This window comes from Artemia franciscana, chromosome 16 (genome assembly GCF_032884065.1).
Source record: "Artemia franciscana chromosome 16, ASM3288406v1, whole genome shotgun sequence".
NCBI lineage: Eukaryota > Metazoa > Arthropoda > Branchiopoda > Anostraca > Artemiidae > Artemia > Artemia franciscana.
The window spans coordinates 5,427,057-5,440,648 of NC_088878.1; the positions used below are offsets into that span (position 1 = coordinate 5,427,057).

Genomic DNA, 13,592 nt, shown 5'->3' on the forward strand with positions numbered 1-13,592 from the left:
GTTTTGCCCCCCCCCACGAAAAAAATTCCTGCGTACGTGCCTGGTTAGCAGTGCTGAATAATACAGTGGATGCTTTAAATATTACTGGTTGATAATCATGGCAAACATGAGTCGGTTTCACATTTACATTTTTGTTGGTAAAATGCCTTAGACTTTAAATCCTTCTGTGCCTCCAGAGGTGCCGGTAAAGGTTAGAATCGACAGAACTTTGCTATTGAAGAGTCTAAATTTGACACGGAGTGACGATAGTTCTCTGATATCTCGTCAGAAGCTCAGACGAATAAAAGTTCATAGTGAGCTGAATTGTAGGAAGGGTACTTCAAAAATATCAACTTTCAACAGTTTTATACACAGCAAATAATGATTTTGTGCTAGCAGGTCCATCTATTGCAGAGCTCTGAAAAAGATATTATGTTTCGATGATTATTTCTCTGCAATTTACGTTCCATTCATTGCTATTTAGCTCGTATATCCATTCCATTTGATAATTTATCAGTAAAGTAAAAAAAAATAAACAAAATGAAAAAGTCTATGGCACAATACTGTTAAATATTGTCCTTATTTGGAACAATAACGATCTATTAACTATTATTTTTCTTCTGTTATTTTTTTATTACTTTCTATCAAACTACTGTCATCAAAATCAACTTTCTCTTTTTATATTTGTTTTCCATAGAAGGTCTTTCTTCAAACTTCGAAATTCAAACTGTTCACACTTCATGCAACTTTAACGCATTGGACTATAAATTTAATCGTCATTGAAGGGCTGTAAACTTTCCGTCTTGGGTATACAAGACTGATTCTTTGAAGCTAGATCGATCTTGAGCCACGTTTCATCGGTGTTTATGAAAAAACATGAAAGAAAATCAAATTTTAGGTAAACAGTTTTTCTAGTTGATTGACTTATTTGGCATCTTGTCCAAAGAGTATGGGTAACTTAAAAGACTAGGAACTGGCGCTAGTGTCGATAAAAAAAACTTTCAACGCCATCCACCGTTTGGTAATACTTGGCCTTTTATCAGTGTAATAATAAGAATAATTAACTTAATTTGTTTAGTTGGTAAAACTAGTGTTGTAATAAGTGTCTGATCTCAGTCCCTGACAGAAAAACGAGTGCGAAGCTTGAAAGGATTCCAGGTGCCACTAGATTGACTTTTTTGTTCTGACAAGTAGTGCAAGTTTCCCCTCTTAAAGGTTACCCATACTCTTTGATATTTTTTTTTCATGAAAAACCAAACGAGACATTGGCATAGCTGCTACACCTCTGATCATGTTTCCATATCCAAGCCTTTTTGATGTATCTAAGCTTCTCAGAACCCTCTTCTTCAGATATATACGTTTTTTGTAAACGCTAATTGCAATTGACGAATTCATACACGAATTATTATTTGGAGGGAGGGGAGGGGGTTATTTAAAAAATATGGGGAAAATAAGTAATCTTTGGAAACATCGTAAAAAAAACTGGTGATTGGTGGAGGTCGCCAACAACCCTCTGCACATTTCCACAACACAGTTTAATTAAAGATAATCTCGAGTTTCTTAAACAAAACAATTTAAAAACAGAAACAAAGAGTATATCGCTTCCTGCCAAAATTACTGAGCCATCCTTTTGTCTTAATATTTGAACAACAATAAAAATAGATTCTAAGAGAATAATAAATAAAAAATATAAAATAAATAATAAAATAAAATAAAAACAATAAAAATAATAAATAAAAATAATGATTCAGTAGCCTGAATCATTTGCAATAGGTGTCCTACCGTGCATTGGAAGAGGGGTTGTAAGCTTATTTTTCAAAATGGTGGACTAGGAAATGACTAGAACAATGACAAGGACTGTGACTAGGAAAAAAGCAGGAGTTATTCAGCATAAGAAGGATTCAAGGAACTGACTATCCAAAGAGCAACTTTGAGAAGAAAACGAATACCTCCTCAACATTCCTATGTTTGTTCACTTTATGAGAACAATTTTCATAACAGAGCCTACCTTATAATTTAATATGATATTGAAAGTCCGTTAATTAAGTTTTGCCACTCCTTGTTTTTGGCAACCTTGTTTTAGCAACTCGTTATGAAAACAGGAGTTTTTTTTCGGTGCCTTTACAAATAGGAGCCTGAATGTCTAGTTCTGGTCACTGATCTTTTCTGCTACCTTGAGTGTCAATCTTGGGGATTACTTCCATCTTCATACACTGTATTTTAACTAGTTACTTTACACACTGTGAAATCTTTTTTGAATACTAATTAAATTAAAATTAAATTAAATTATTATTAATTAAAATTAAATTAAATTATTAATTAAATTAAATTAAAAATCTGACTCAAAAATATTCTGACGACTTTTCCTAGAGAGACTGTTGATATACATTTGGTATTTTGGTATTGAGGGTGCAATGAACTGTCAAAACTAATAAAATTCAAAGCTAAGCAAGGCTAAAGATCAGGCTACACCACGCTTCCCCGCTAAAAGATGGAAATTTTGTCAATACAGTTTAAAAAAAAATTCTGAGGATCTTAAAAAATTTTTACCAAAGTACTCTGTCTCTGAGAAAACCCAGCTTGTGACAATTTACTGAACTCAAAGCAGGGCCAAATTTCTGGACAAATTAAACGCTTTCTAGCTAAAAGAACGATATCTCATCAATATAGTTTGAAACAAATTATAATAATCGTCAACAATTAGCTGCCGAAGTCCTCCTATTTTGTGCTTGATATAAGAGCACACCTTTTATAATTTCCAAGACTCAAAGCTAAAGCAAGGCTAAAGGCTTGAGCAGATACAATGCTTTCCCGCTATAAGAACTGCATTTCATTAAATTAGTTTATAAAAATTACAAAAATTGTCTTACTGGGGGGTATGGGGGTAATTGCCCCCCCCCCCCGATCTTAAAAAAAAACCTTTGCATGATATTTTCTTCGAAAAACCGCGAATTGTCCACCTCATAGGTTTTGAAAAGTATTCTTTTGCTATCTCCATTTAAAAAGTATCTTGCCCCTATACTTTTCGAATTTACACCCCTACTTCCTGTTCCTTTGGACCCGCCTCTATCCGAAAACACAGGTTGTAGACAGTTTCTTTTGGCTTTTATAAGCTTGTGGTGCAGAGTTCGATAGTTCTGCCCTTAAAGATTGCGGATTGTTGGAAAGAGAGGGTATTATCAATTACGAAGTTAGCCATGCCCCAAAACTGATTGAGACTGTTCTCCAGACTGGCAGGAGTTCTGTCCTTGACTATTTTCAGTATTTTATGCTATTTAGTTTAATTCTGTGAATTGAATATACATATAGCAACGGCTGGTCTTAATATTTGCGAAATACAATAAGAGTCACAGGTAGTGTCTCTATTTTTTCTTTTATCCTCAAAGCTCATTCATAAACAACAAAAGTATTAAATCATTGCACTAGATATTGCTTAGAATGACCTTTTAGATTCATAGCATCAAGGAGATAGAGAAGATGTGTTGGTACACTTACCCAAAATTCGGGCTTAGGTGAATCAGAATATTCGCATGGGGGTGTGCTCAGGGTGGCCAAAAATATAAACTCAGGCATAAATTTTCCTAATTAGTGGGATGCTTAAGGGAGCTTGGGACCATTCCTTGGAAAACCACTCCTCATGTGCGCACACATATCTCAATCATGCGTGAGGAAGCGAACCCTCTAATTTTGAGTGGTCACTGGCAGGCGCGTAAGCAGAAAAAAACTTTTTACGGCGGGTATTTAAATAGTGGGGGCCTGTTTTGAAAAAAAGAAGTTAATTTGGAAAACTATATGGAAAACATTGGAAAAATCGTAACGTCCTCACCTGCTTAAATGCCAGACAAAAGATCATTTTGCCAAGACGAGGGGGGTGCTAAAAAAGACAAAATAAGTATTGTCATGCCATCACGCTACGTAAGAGTATGTAAGATTCCAGATATATCAAGGAATTAATTTTGTCCGAATGTGAATTAAGATAAATGGTAGAATAAACACTACTGCATACCAACCTTTAGAACCAGTCTGCATATCACGCGAAATTACGCGAGGGCCTTGAAAAATCTCATTTGTCCTCTTGAGCAGTAAAATGAGAAATTGCATGTTTAAGGAAGAAGAAGAAGACATACTCTGTGAGAAGTATTTTATATTTTTCTTTCATGACTAATTTATGTTTAGTTTCAAAATTACTGATTGTAATATTATTCCCTGCAAACAACGTCTATAGGAATAAGAATGAAATCCAGCAAGGGAAGTCTGGAGATGATACGGTAAAAAAGAGTAAAAATCGAGATATTCAGGTGGTAACAAACCTTTCATGGGTGGATTGTCACCTTTCAGGATTTTTAACCATTAATCACCAGTACCAGCAAAAGTATTTCAGGGAGATGGGCAGACTTGCCAAATCTTCTTCAGGACAGTGGAAAAAAAAAATCTCAGCAAGAAAACTGCTACATCGATTTCAAATATAACAAAAATTTTTATTTGTGGTTTATTTCGGTCGTCCAAAGGGGGAGGTCAGTTTACCCCATTAGAGGCAACTATAATCTGAAGAGCACTTGCAAGAAATTGCTGTCTCAAACAGTTATGGGCATTTAACAGGGTGTTGAATTCCGCGTAATTCTCTCAATTCTCCTGAAAGAAAATTGGTTCCCTCAAATCTCCCCGAAAATTAAGGTTGGAAAATTGTGATTCGTATGAAATTCCACCAAAAGTTTCTATGGGGGGTGAAATCATGCCTGCTTTCAAAAGTTTGACAAACCACTGCGCAATTCCGTGGTGAAAATTTGGTAACAATAGTTCGCCATCGTTCGCCACTTGTTGATTTTATAGTTTTTAAAAAACTTAAAAAAAATCATTCCTGAACCGGCAACTGAACGAAGTCTATAAACAAAAAGTTTCTCTTGGTCTAATACTGTTTGGCACACGGAACAAGACTTCTTCTTATTCTTTTGATAAAGACCATTCGGAGTCTATATTAGGCTTCTACATGCTTGTATAGATTTTTAAGGGTGAATTCTTTGCTTTTCATTTATTTTTGCTAAGCATAATTCATCATAATGGAGCGGGTCTTAGAATGGGAGAAACTCCATATTAAAATATGTTATTATGCCTCAATAAGTGGGTAGTCTTGCTCAAGTCTTGTTTCTTCCTTTGCTGGTAGCTTGCTGTCTGGCTTTGACTTTAAGTACCAAGGACATCAAAAAAGTACCCTGGGCTCATCTTAGGTCTGTTCATACCTTAACACCATGGTTTCTAGGATTTTTTTCTGGGGGGGGGGGTTCGAAATTAATGAAGTTATATGTCTTAACCATCAGTCTTATTTTTAATATCATTGATACTTTTTATAATATTGTATCAGTTATTTTTATTTTTATAATTTGTGTGTTAATTTTTATATAATTCTATATCTACATTGTTATTAATTATTCTAATATTTTTATACTTTCAAATAAAATAACGAAATAAAATATTTTTGCCCCGGACCAACCTGGAAACCGTGATTTTCTAGCATTTTTCGTTCGGTTTTTCAAATTTAATGAGGTGTACAAGGAAGTATAAGATTTTTGTCAGCGTTGCCACGTTGTACCGTAAAAATAAGAAAGCAACACTAATCAGTTAAATGTTACAGCTCTTTCAGTCCATAAAAAATAAAACATTAAGGGTCTGCTGATTCCAAAAGACAACGAAACCCTCAAAGGAAAGCTAAATCTCCTTATACTGTATGACACCATGTTTCCACCTTTTTTTGCTAATTTTTCACCCATCATTTCTTTTCTCTTATAAATTTGGCGCCTGCTACAACCAAAACTGCATAACTGCATATGGAGGTTTTATTCATTAAAAATTTGACTCGCGATTTTTCGGATTCTTAAAGGTGTATATGACTGTGTAAAATTCCGCTTAAGCAATCCACATTATTAGATTTTATTTTCACTATCATTATTTTTTTAATAGTTTAGTATTTTTTTATATTTAAAATTTTTTATTCATTTCGTATTATTAACTATTAAACATTTATATTTATCCATTTTTTGATATTTTCTTATTATAATTAATTAATACACTACTATATACAATATGATTTGCTAATACTTTTTTAAAAATTTAACATTTTTTATTATAATTTTTTATAGTTATTTTTTTTAATTTATTTTTAGTTAAATAATTCTTTTCACTGTATTAATATTTGTCATTAGTAATTAGTATTTTAAATCTTGTGAAAATATTCCTTATATTGTCTTAAAAGCAAACAAGAAAAAGTTGATGAAACTGATGAGGTAAAGGATAGGTAAAGGATACGGCATTAGACTTTACAGTCCGTACCGGCGGTGCTGATCTCCGTTTCTTGGCCCTTCAGCCAGGAAGTGCAATGGGGGGTTGGGGGCCAGCCATCCTGTGCTTTCGCACAGGAACTGGCTGAACTGGAGCTTTATTTCAAATTTGCACTAAATGTTACAATCCGTATATACAGTTTTCTATGTGTAGGCTACGGTAAAGATTAAGCGACATTGGCATGGTTTGTTTTTGTAGACCTAACTAATTGAAGACAATTTTTGTATAACATATTTGGTAGAGTAAACGTTTTGCAGAATCTGGTATTTCTAACGTCCTAGATTTTTCCAATGGAACATATTGGTTTCTGCTCTGAGAATATAAATTCATAACGGAGTGCAAAAATCTTATGACAAAACTGATTAGATATCCATTAATGGTAGAGTCAAATGTGGTTGCGACCTCTATTCACTTTTGTCCCTCAAATGCTAACAAGAAAAGATGAACTCTAGAACTTGTGCCACTTATGAAAACAATAGCAGGATAGTTGTAGTTTACAATTTTAACAAAAAGATCTCTCATTTACGATTCAATATATATATATACATATATATATATATATATATATATTCAATATATATATATATATATATATATATATATATATATATATATATATATATATATATATATATATATATATATATATATATATATATATATATATATATATATATATATATATATATATATATATATATATATATATATATATATATATATATATATATATATATATATATATATATATATGTCATTTAGTGATCTCAATCGCTGAACATGCTATAAAATGATGCTAACACTGCAATTTAGCCCCTCTCCCGAGCTAAACACTATAACATTCTTACTTCATTACATTCAGGGAATTTCTTATTGAATTATCAGTTACTTCTAGTTCAGCTGCATCCGTGCCACCTCCCTTCTAATTCCTGAACATAATCCTTGGTTATATCTAAACGTTTCACGAATCTGCAGGTTTTCATTATTTTTTTACTTATTTCTCGCCAACAGTTAGTTCAAAATGCGCACTGATACCCATTTGAAAACAAAATCAGCAAAGGTTCGTATATAGCTCAGGGCTATATCTATCACATTAAAGAGGGGGAGACTGGGGAATCAATTAAGGTAATGAATACTACATGATTAAGGTTACTTATAAGACAGATATCAGATTGGAAACACAATATTCCGTTTGATTCCCATTTCAATTCTTTTTCCAAAAACAATTATCGCCCCTGTTGCAATTGCTCCCACCGCCTTTCCCTCAACGGGGCCTAATCAAGCACTAGGCTATGTACAAAAGTAACTTCATTTATTTTATATCTTTTTGGATTTACTTTTTGACGTTAGGAGTGAAATGCTGATGAGAAGTAATCACAAAAAATAATGGACAAAGAACAAAATCTTTAAACTTTTGTTTATAGGCAAGGGCTATATCTGGCCAGTTTAGGAAATTTAAGGATAAAAACTAGAATTTTACCTACTCTTATGCTCATAAATGCCCAGAAAACTAAATGGTAAATATTTAGTTTCGTCACAAGCTGTCCAAAGTGCGGATTACTGCACATAGCAAGATTCTGATGATCGCATGTTGTTTCTTTGTCATTATTAGAGAAGCGCATCCATTTTTTAGCTTTCTAAAATCTCCTTCCAACGAGACTAAAAATGCGTGAGGTGAGCTTGCTTACAGGTAACATTACCTATAGAGCGAAGCGTATTAGTCCATGAGCCCCGCGGGCAGCGGGGCGAGGTCTGTATTCTGTATTTATTCAACAAATAATGATAACTAAAAAAAAAAACCTCAAACGAAGTTTTTTTTAAATAAATATAGAATACAGACCTTACCCCACTGCCCGTGGGACTCAAGGACAAATAAGCTTTGCTCTATAGGTAATGTTATCTGTAAGCAAGCCAACTTTATGCATTTTTAGTTTGCCATATATTCTATACTGTCAAATTCGCCATCTGGTAAGAATATAAAAAAGGGCATCGAGTAGTAAGTTCACTTTATTCGTAGGTCAATAATACGAACAGCGAAATATTTACCCTCAAGTCTTAGGAAACTGCTGGATAAGGCTAGTAAGTACTTACTCGGGCTGATAGCAAATCCTGTAATCTATTTTTAGCATCTTGTCCTGCTTTTGTACGTATCAAAACGTATATGTTTTTTAATCCCGGGCAGCTTCGCAGTAGCTTTTCAATCAAAATCTTTCCAAAAAATCCAGTACCTCCAGTTACGAATACAGATCGATCACGGTAAAACTCAGCTATTTCAGATTCCATCTTGTCTTTACTGCTTATGTTTGATTACTACTTTCCTAAGTTTTAGTCTAAAACGTGAAATGTTAATGCTTGCAAGTTTTTAATACCCGCGCGGGTAGCAATACGATGAACCCTACCCAAGTTAAAGAAAGTGCAAGTAGAGGATACAGGAAGTAACTCCCTTTAAATAATTACTAAGAAAGTGGTCCGTTTTAGACAGTCTTTGTCAGAAATTTTTAGGTTCGACAACTGTTCGTAGTTTCACACAAGGGGTTTTACCCCAATGACATTTTTGTAGCAGCACCTTTGCTAAACGGAAACTCAAGAGACCTGAAAACAGGTATATTGAAATGAAAGCATATTCCCGCTAATTCAAAGTTATGTGGTTCTACTTTGAAATTAAAAAAAAAAAAAATCAACTGAAAGAAAGAAGTAAAGTTAAAACCTAGAACGAACAAAAATTATTGCATATATAAGGTGGATTGTGCTCTCCTGAATACCTCACTCTTTACGCTAAAGTTTGCCTTTTCGCTCCAATTATTTAAGAGTGACTCCTGCAGCCCAAGGGCCGTTTAATTAGAATAATAGTCTTTTTTAAAAGTTCTAAGGAAACTTTAGCGAAAAGAGCGAGATATTCAGGAGGGGGCAACCCCCCTCGTATTCGTAATAATTTCTGTTCGTTTTAAGTTTAATGTTGCTCCTTACTTTCTGTTCATTTTTTTTATTTAATTTCTGGTCGCTTTGAAAAAATGCCAGAAATCCGATATCGCCAAAAAAATTGCCACCCTCCTCCCCCCAAAAAATGTATGTAGGGGAGAGGTGGGTACAGTGGCGCAGTCTGCTACAGTGGCGCACTTGATCCCACTGCCACCTGTAATTAGATTAAATTCTAAAAAAATATGCACTAGGAGGGCAGTCACATGGTCTATGATCGTCAGCCATTTTCAATTTTTTGGGGCGATTGCAGTTTTTGAGGTATGTGATTAAGTGCTTAAAATCTTGGACAAATGGAAAATATTTTTTGACTTTGCTAAGGTTTGTAGGCTACAAATAGTGTCGAATTCTGGCGAAGATTAGTTCATCTGGAAGCTCCAACATTTCTAAACATAGTGCAGCCATCTGTTTGTCTCTTGGTCATTATTTCAAATTTTGGTTCACAAAATGGATAAAAGAGGACATTTCGGCTACAGTGGCGCATTTTGGTGGAGGGTATAGTGGCGCACCCCGAAATTTTTCAAATTCATAAACTTCACGCGGTAGGTAGCCTATATGATAGTTTTGAATTCTACTACTACTACTACAAACTCCTCGCAGCCTTAAGCCGCCTGAGACCGACACACTGGCGAACACTTCTCCTCCATACCACCCTGTTTAAGGCTTCTGCCCCCAAAGATTTTGGGTAATTTCTTATGATCTCGTCCCAGTCTAACGTGGGACATCCTGTCCCCCCCCTTTAGACCACTAAGTAGAACTAATCTAGGAATTGGATCTCCCAGGTTAGGCTGGGGTTCTAGGTTAAGCTCGGTTCAGGTTAGGCTGCAAGTTCTAGAAGTTCAGTAACAAAGGCTACATCCCCCAAACATTAAATATTGGTCTTTTGCAGAATGCCTAATGAAGCAGAGCGTATGAAGCTTGCCGTGCACGTGGTACTGGAATTGAAGCTTTCACAATGGGCTGCTGCCAAAAAATACGAGATCCCAGAGACAACACTCCGTCGATATGTAAATAAGGCTCGCAACGCGTCGGACGATAAAAAGCTGACTTTAAAATTTGAGCCGAATTACCAAGTCCGTCAAGTGTTAGCTGATGAACTTGAACAGCAACTTCACGATTATTTGATAAAGGCATGCAAAATGCACCATGGTTTGGCACGGCTCAACGTCCGCCAATTCGCTTTCAAAATTGCAAAGATGAACCAATTGAAGGTGCCATCAACATGGCATGAGAAAAAGATGACGGGGAAAGACTGGTAATACAGTTACATGAAACGCTTCCCAGACCTGTCTATCCGCAAAGCGGAGGGAACAAGCTTGGCCAGAGCCACGGCATTCAACAGAACAACTGTAAACGAGTTCTATGACAACTTGGAGACTGTTATGAATAAGTTTAAGTTTCAGCCTAGTGATATTTATAACTTAGATGAGACGGGGGCAACAACAGTGCAGAGACCACCAAATGTGATAGCACCCAAGGGGAACAAACAGGTGGGCCAAGTGACTTCTGCTGAGCGAGGCGAACTGACCACAGTCTGCTGCACCATCAATGCTCAAGGTAATTTCTTGCCACCTTACTTCGTCTTCCCAAGGAAAAGATTTGGCTCCCAGTTGATGAATGGTGCACCACCAGGCAGTGGCGGTAGCGGTTCTGCCAAAGGATGGATGACATCTGACATCTTCCTGCTTGTCCTCGAACACGTTGTGAAACATGCCTGCTGTACAAAAGAGAGACCCATATTGCTGATAGAAGACAACCACTCTTCTCATGTGTCGATCCAGGCCATTCAGTACTGCAAAGATAACGGGATAGTGGTTCTGACTTTGCCACCCCACACCAGCGGAAAGCTACAGCCACTGGACAGAACAGTCTACAAGTCATTCAAAAACTACTAAACATCGCCTGCAATGACTGGATGGTCAGCAACCCCGGACAGACGATTGGCATCTCTATCATCGCTCAACTTGTTGGAAAGGCCTTCCAACTCTCCTTCACACAGAAAAACATAGTCAGTGGCTTTGTTGCTACTGGGATTTTCCCCTTCAACCGCCTACTTTTCACAGACGACGATTTTCTCGCATCAGCTGTGACCGACAGACCAGACCCTAATCCCAGCGCAGCTCCAGAGGCCGAAGAAGTCGAGCAAGAATTGAATAGTCATAACGAAGCGGGTCCAAGCTCTGCCTCCCCAAGAGCTGCCTCCCCTACCGCCGTTTCACCCGAAGCTGTAAGGCCCTACCCAAGAGCGCCCCCCAGGAAGCTGCCAGAAGGAGCTCGGAAGAGGAAGAAAACCATCATTGCCACGGATACCCCAGTGAAAGATGCCTTAGAGAAAGAATTCATGGAAAGGGAGGCAGAGAAAAAGGCCAAGACTTCTAAGAATTAACCCCAAGACAAAGAAAGCCGTTGTCCAAAAGCCAGTGCCAAAAAAACAGGATGTCCAACCTAAGAAAAAGGGCATTGCTGTTGGATACTTTGCTAAATTTGACCGCAATTTCAAGAGAAACAGTCATGTAAAGACCTTGTTTTCTGATTCTTCGTCTGATGATGACTTTGGTGACTCTGCCACAAAAGGCAATAGTAGCTGTGATAGTGATGGAAGCCTCCACTGTGGCTTTGAAGACCAAAACAATTTTTTGTGTGACGATGAAGTCCGTGTTGGAGATTATGTTCTTGTTTGCGAGGGGGAGATCAAAAAGAACAAAATTTACTCCGTGGGCGAAGTCCTCTCTGGGTCCAGCTTTGACATTGAGCTCATGTATATTAAGAGAATGGTTCTTTTCTACAAGTTCATCAGGACCAGTGAAAATTACACTTTCAGCAAGTCGAGTGTCGAAATGAAGCTACCTGCTCCGAATATTTCTGGTGGCAAAGAAAGACAGGCGGAGCAACTGGTCTTCCCCATTGACCTGACTGCTTACAATATTAACTAGTGTGCCTTCTTCTTTTATTTTCAGTTCATTATTTTTTATTTCCTTACTCATTATACGAAGTATTCATCTTTTAGGTATTTTCAGTTCATTATTTTGTACTTCCTTACTCATTAAACGAAGTATTCATCTTAGCAGTTTGATTGCGCCACTGTTCCAGATGGGTGCGCCACTGTTCCAGATGGGGTGCGCCATAGTTCCCGCCTAGTCGGTAACAATGGCGCAAAAAGTGGCTGTCAGAAAACATGACTCCATCAAAAACTGGTTCAAAGAAGAAGTGTGAAATAAATCACCAGTGTAGAATAATAAACTGCCTGCACAACAGTTTAAAAATCGTCCAAAAATGTTAATATTTGCCAAAGTTATGATGCTTTGACCTGAAAGTGCGCCACTGTACCCACCTCTCCCCTAATCCCATATAACCAATACTGTATATAAGCGATGAGCAAAGTTCGAAGCTTGCAGCCCTTCCTCCGCGGGAGGTGGGGGGTCAAGTCATCCTCAAAGACATAGCTATTAAATTACTTCCGTATGCTGTACAAAAAAGTTTTCCCTAAATTTCGTCAGATAAATTCGGAGAAAAAAGGGGCGTGGGAGGGGGGCTACCTGTCCTCCAGTATTTTTGGTCACTTTAGGTCACTTTAAAAGGACACTAGAACGGTTTATTTTCGATCAAATGAGCCGTGTCCCAATCTTCTAGGATCTTTGGTTCGATACGATCACCCACGGGAAGAACGTGCAATAACAAACAACCAATCGTCTGGGATCTTTCCTCTGGCAAAAAAAATACAAAATTCCACATTTCGTATATAAGAGCTCGAAAACTCTACAGTGGGGTTCTCTGATATGCTGAATCTGATGGTATTATTTTCATTATGATCACTTGTTGTTTTTGCCTGTTTTTAAAAATTGGACAAATCTTCTCAGGCTTGTAACTTTTGATGGGTAACATAAAATTTGATGAAATTTATATTTTTTGAATAAGCATCTAAATTCGATTCTTCTGAACTATCAGTTGTTATTTAGACTCCACTTTCTTGGAGTTTCTGTTACTTTTGATCCGCGTCACTCCCTACTTACAGTTTGTTGCCAGGAACTGTTTGATAAATCTGATACTACCGGAAAAGAAACAAAGTTGGAAATGAAAAAGTGCAAAAGTTCAGTTGAAATAAGTTATTACCCTCTAAGCCATATTTTATTGAAGAAGGAAAAGACAACATATAAAAAAAATTAATTGGTTTAGTTTTAGTAACTCATTTTTATGTATTTCTTTTTGCTGATTTCGGAAATACTATTAGTTATTTGCATCGTATATATGCAAGTAATTGAAAATAATTTGCACATCGGTATTCTTCAAAATATATTTAGAAAAGT

General features: G+C 36.5%; 1 protein-coding gene across 1 annotated transcript in view; it reads right to left on the minus strand.

Moving 5' to 3' along the window:
- The window catches only part of LOC136036950 (putative fatty acyl-CoA reductase CG5065), a 63,515-nt gene extending 54,865 nt beyond the window's left edge, over window positions 1–8,650 (minus strand). Inside the window, exon 1 of the mRNA XM_065719339.1 lies at window positions 8,404–8,650. Coding sequence (XP_065575411.1) covers window positions 8,404–8,595 — 192 coding nt within the window. The 5' untranslated portion in view covers window positions 8,596–8,650. The remainder of the gene's footprint in view (window positions 1–8,403) is intronic.
- Between the last annotated feature and the right edge of the window lie 4,942 nt (window positions 8,651–13,592).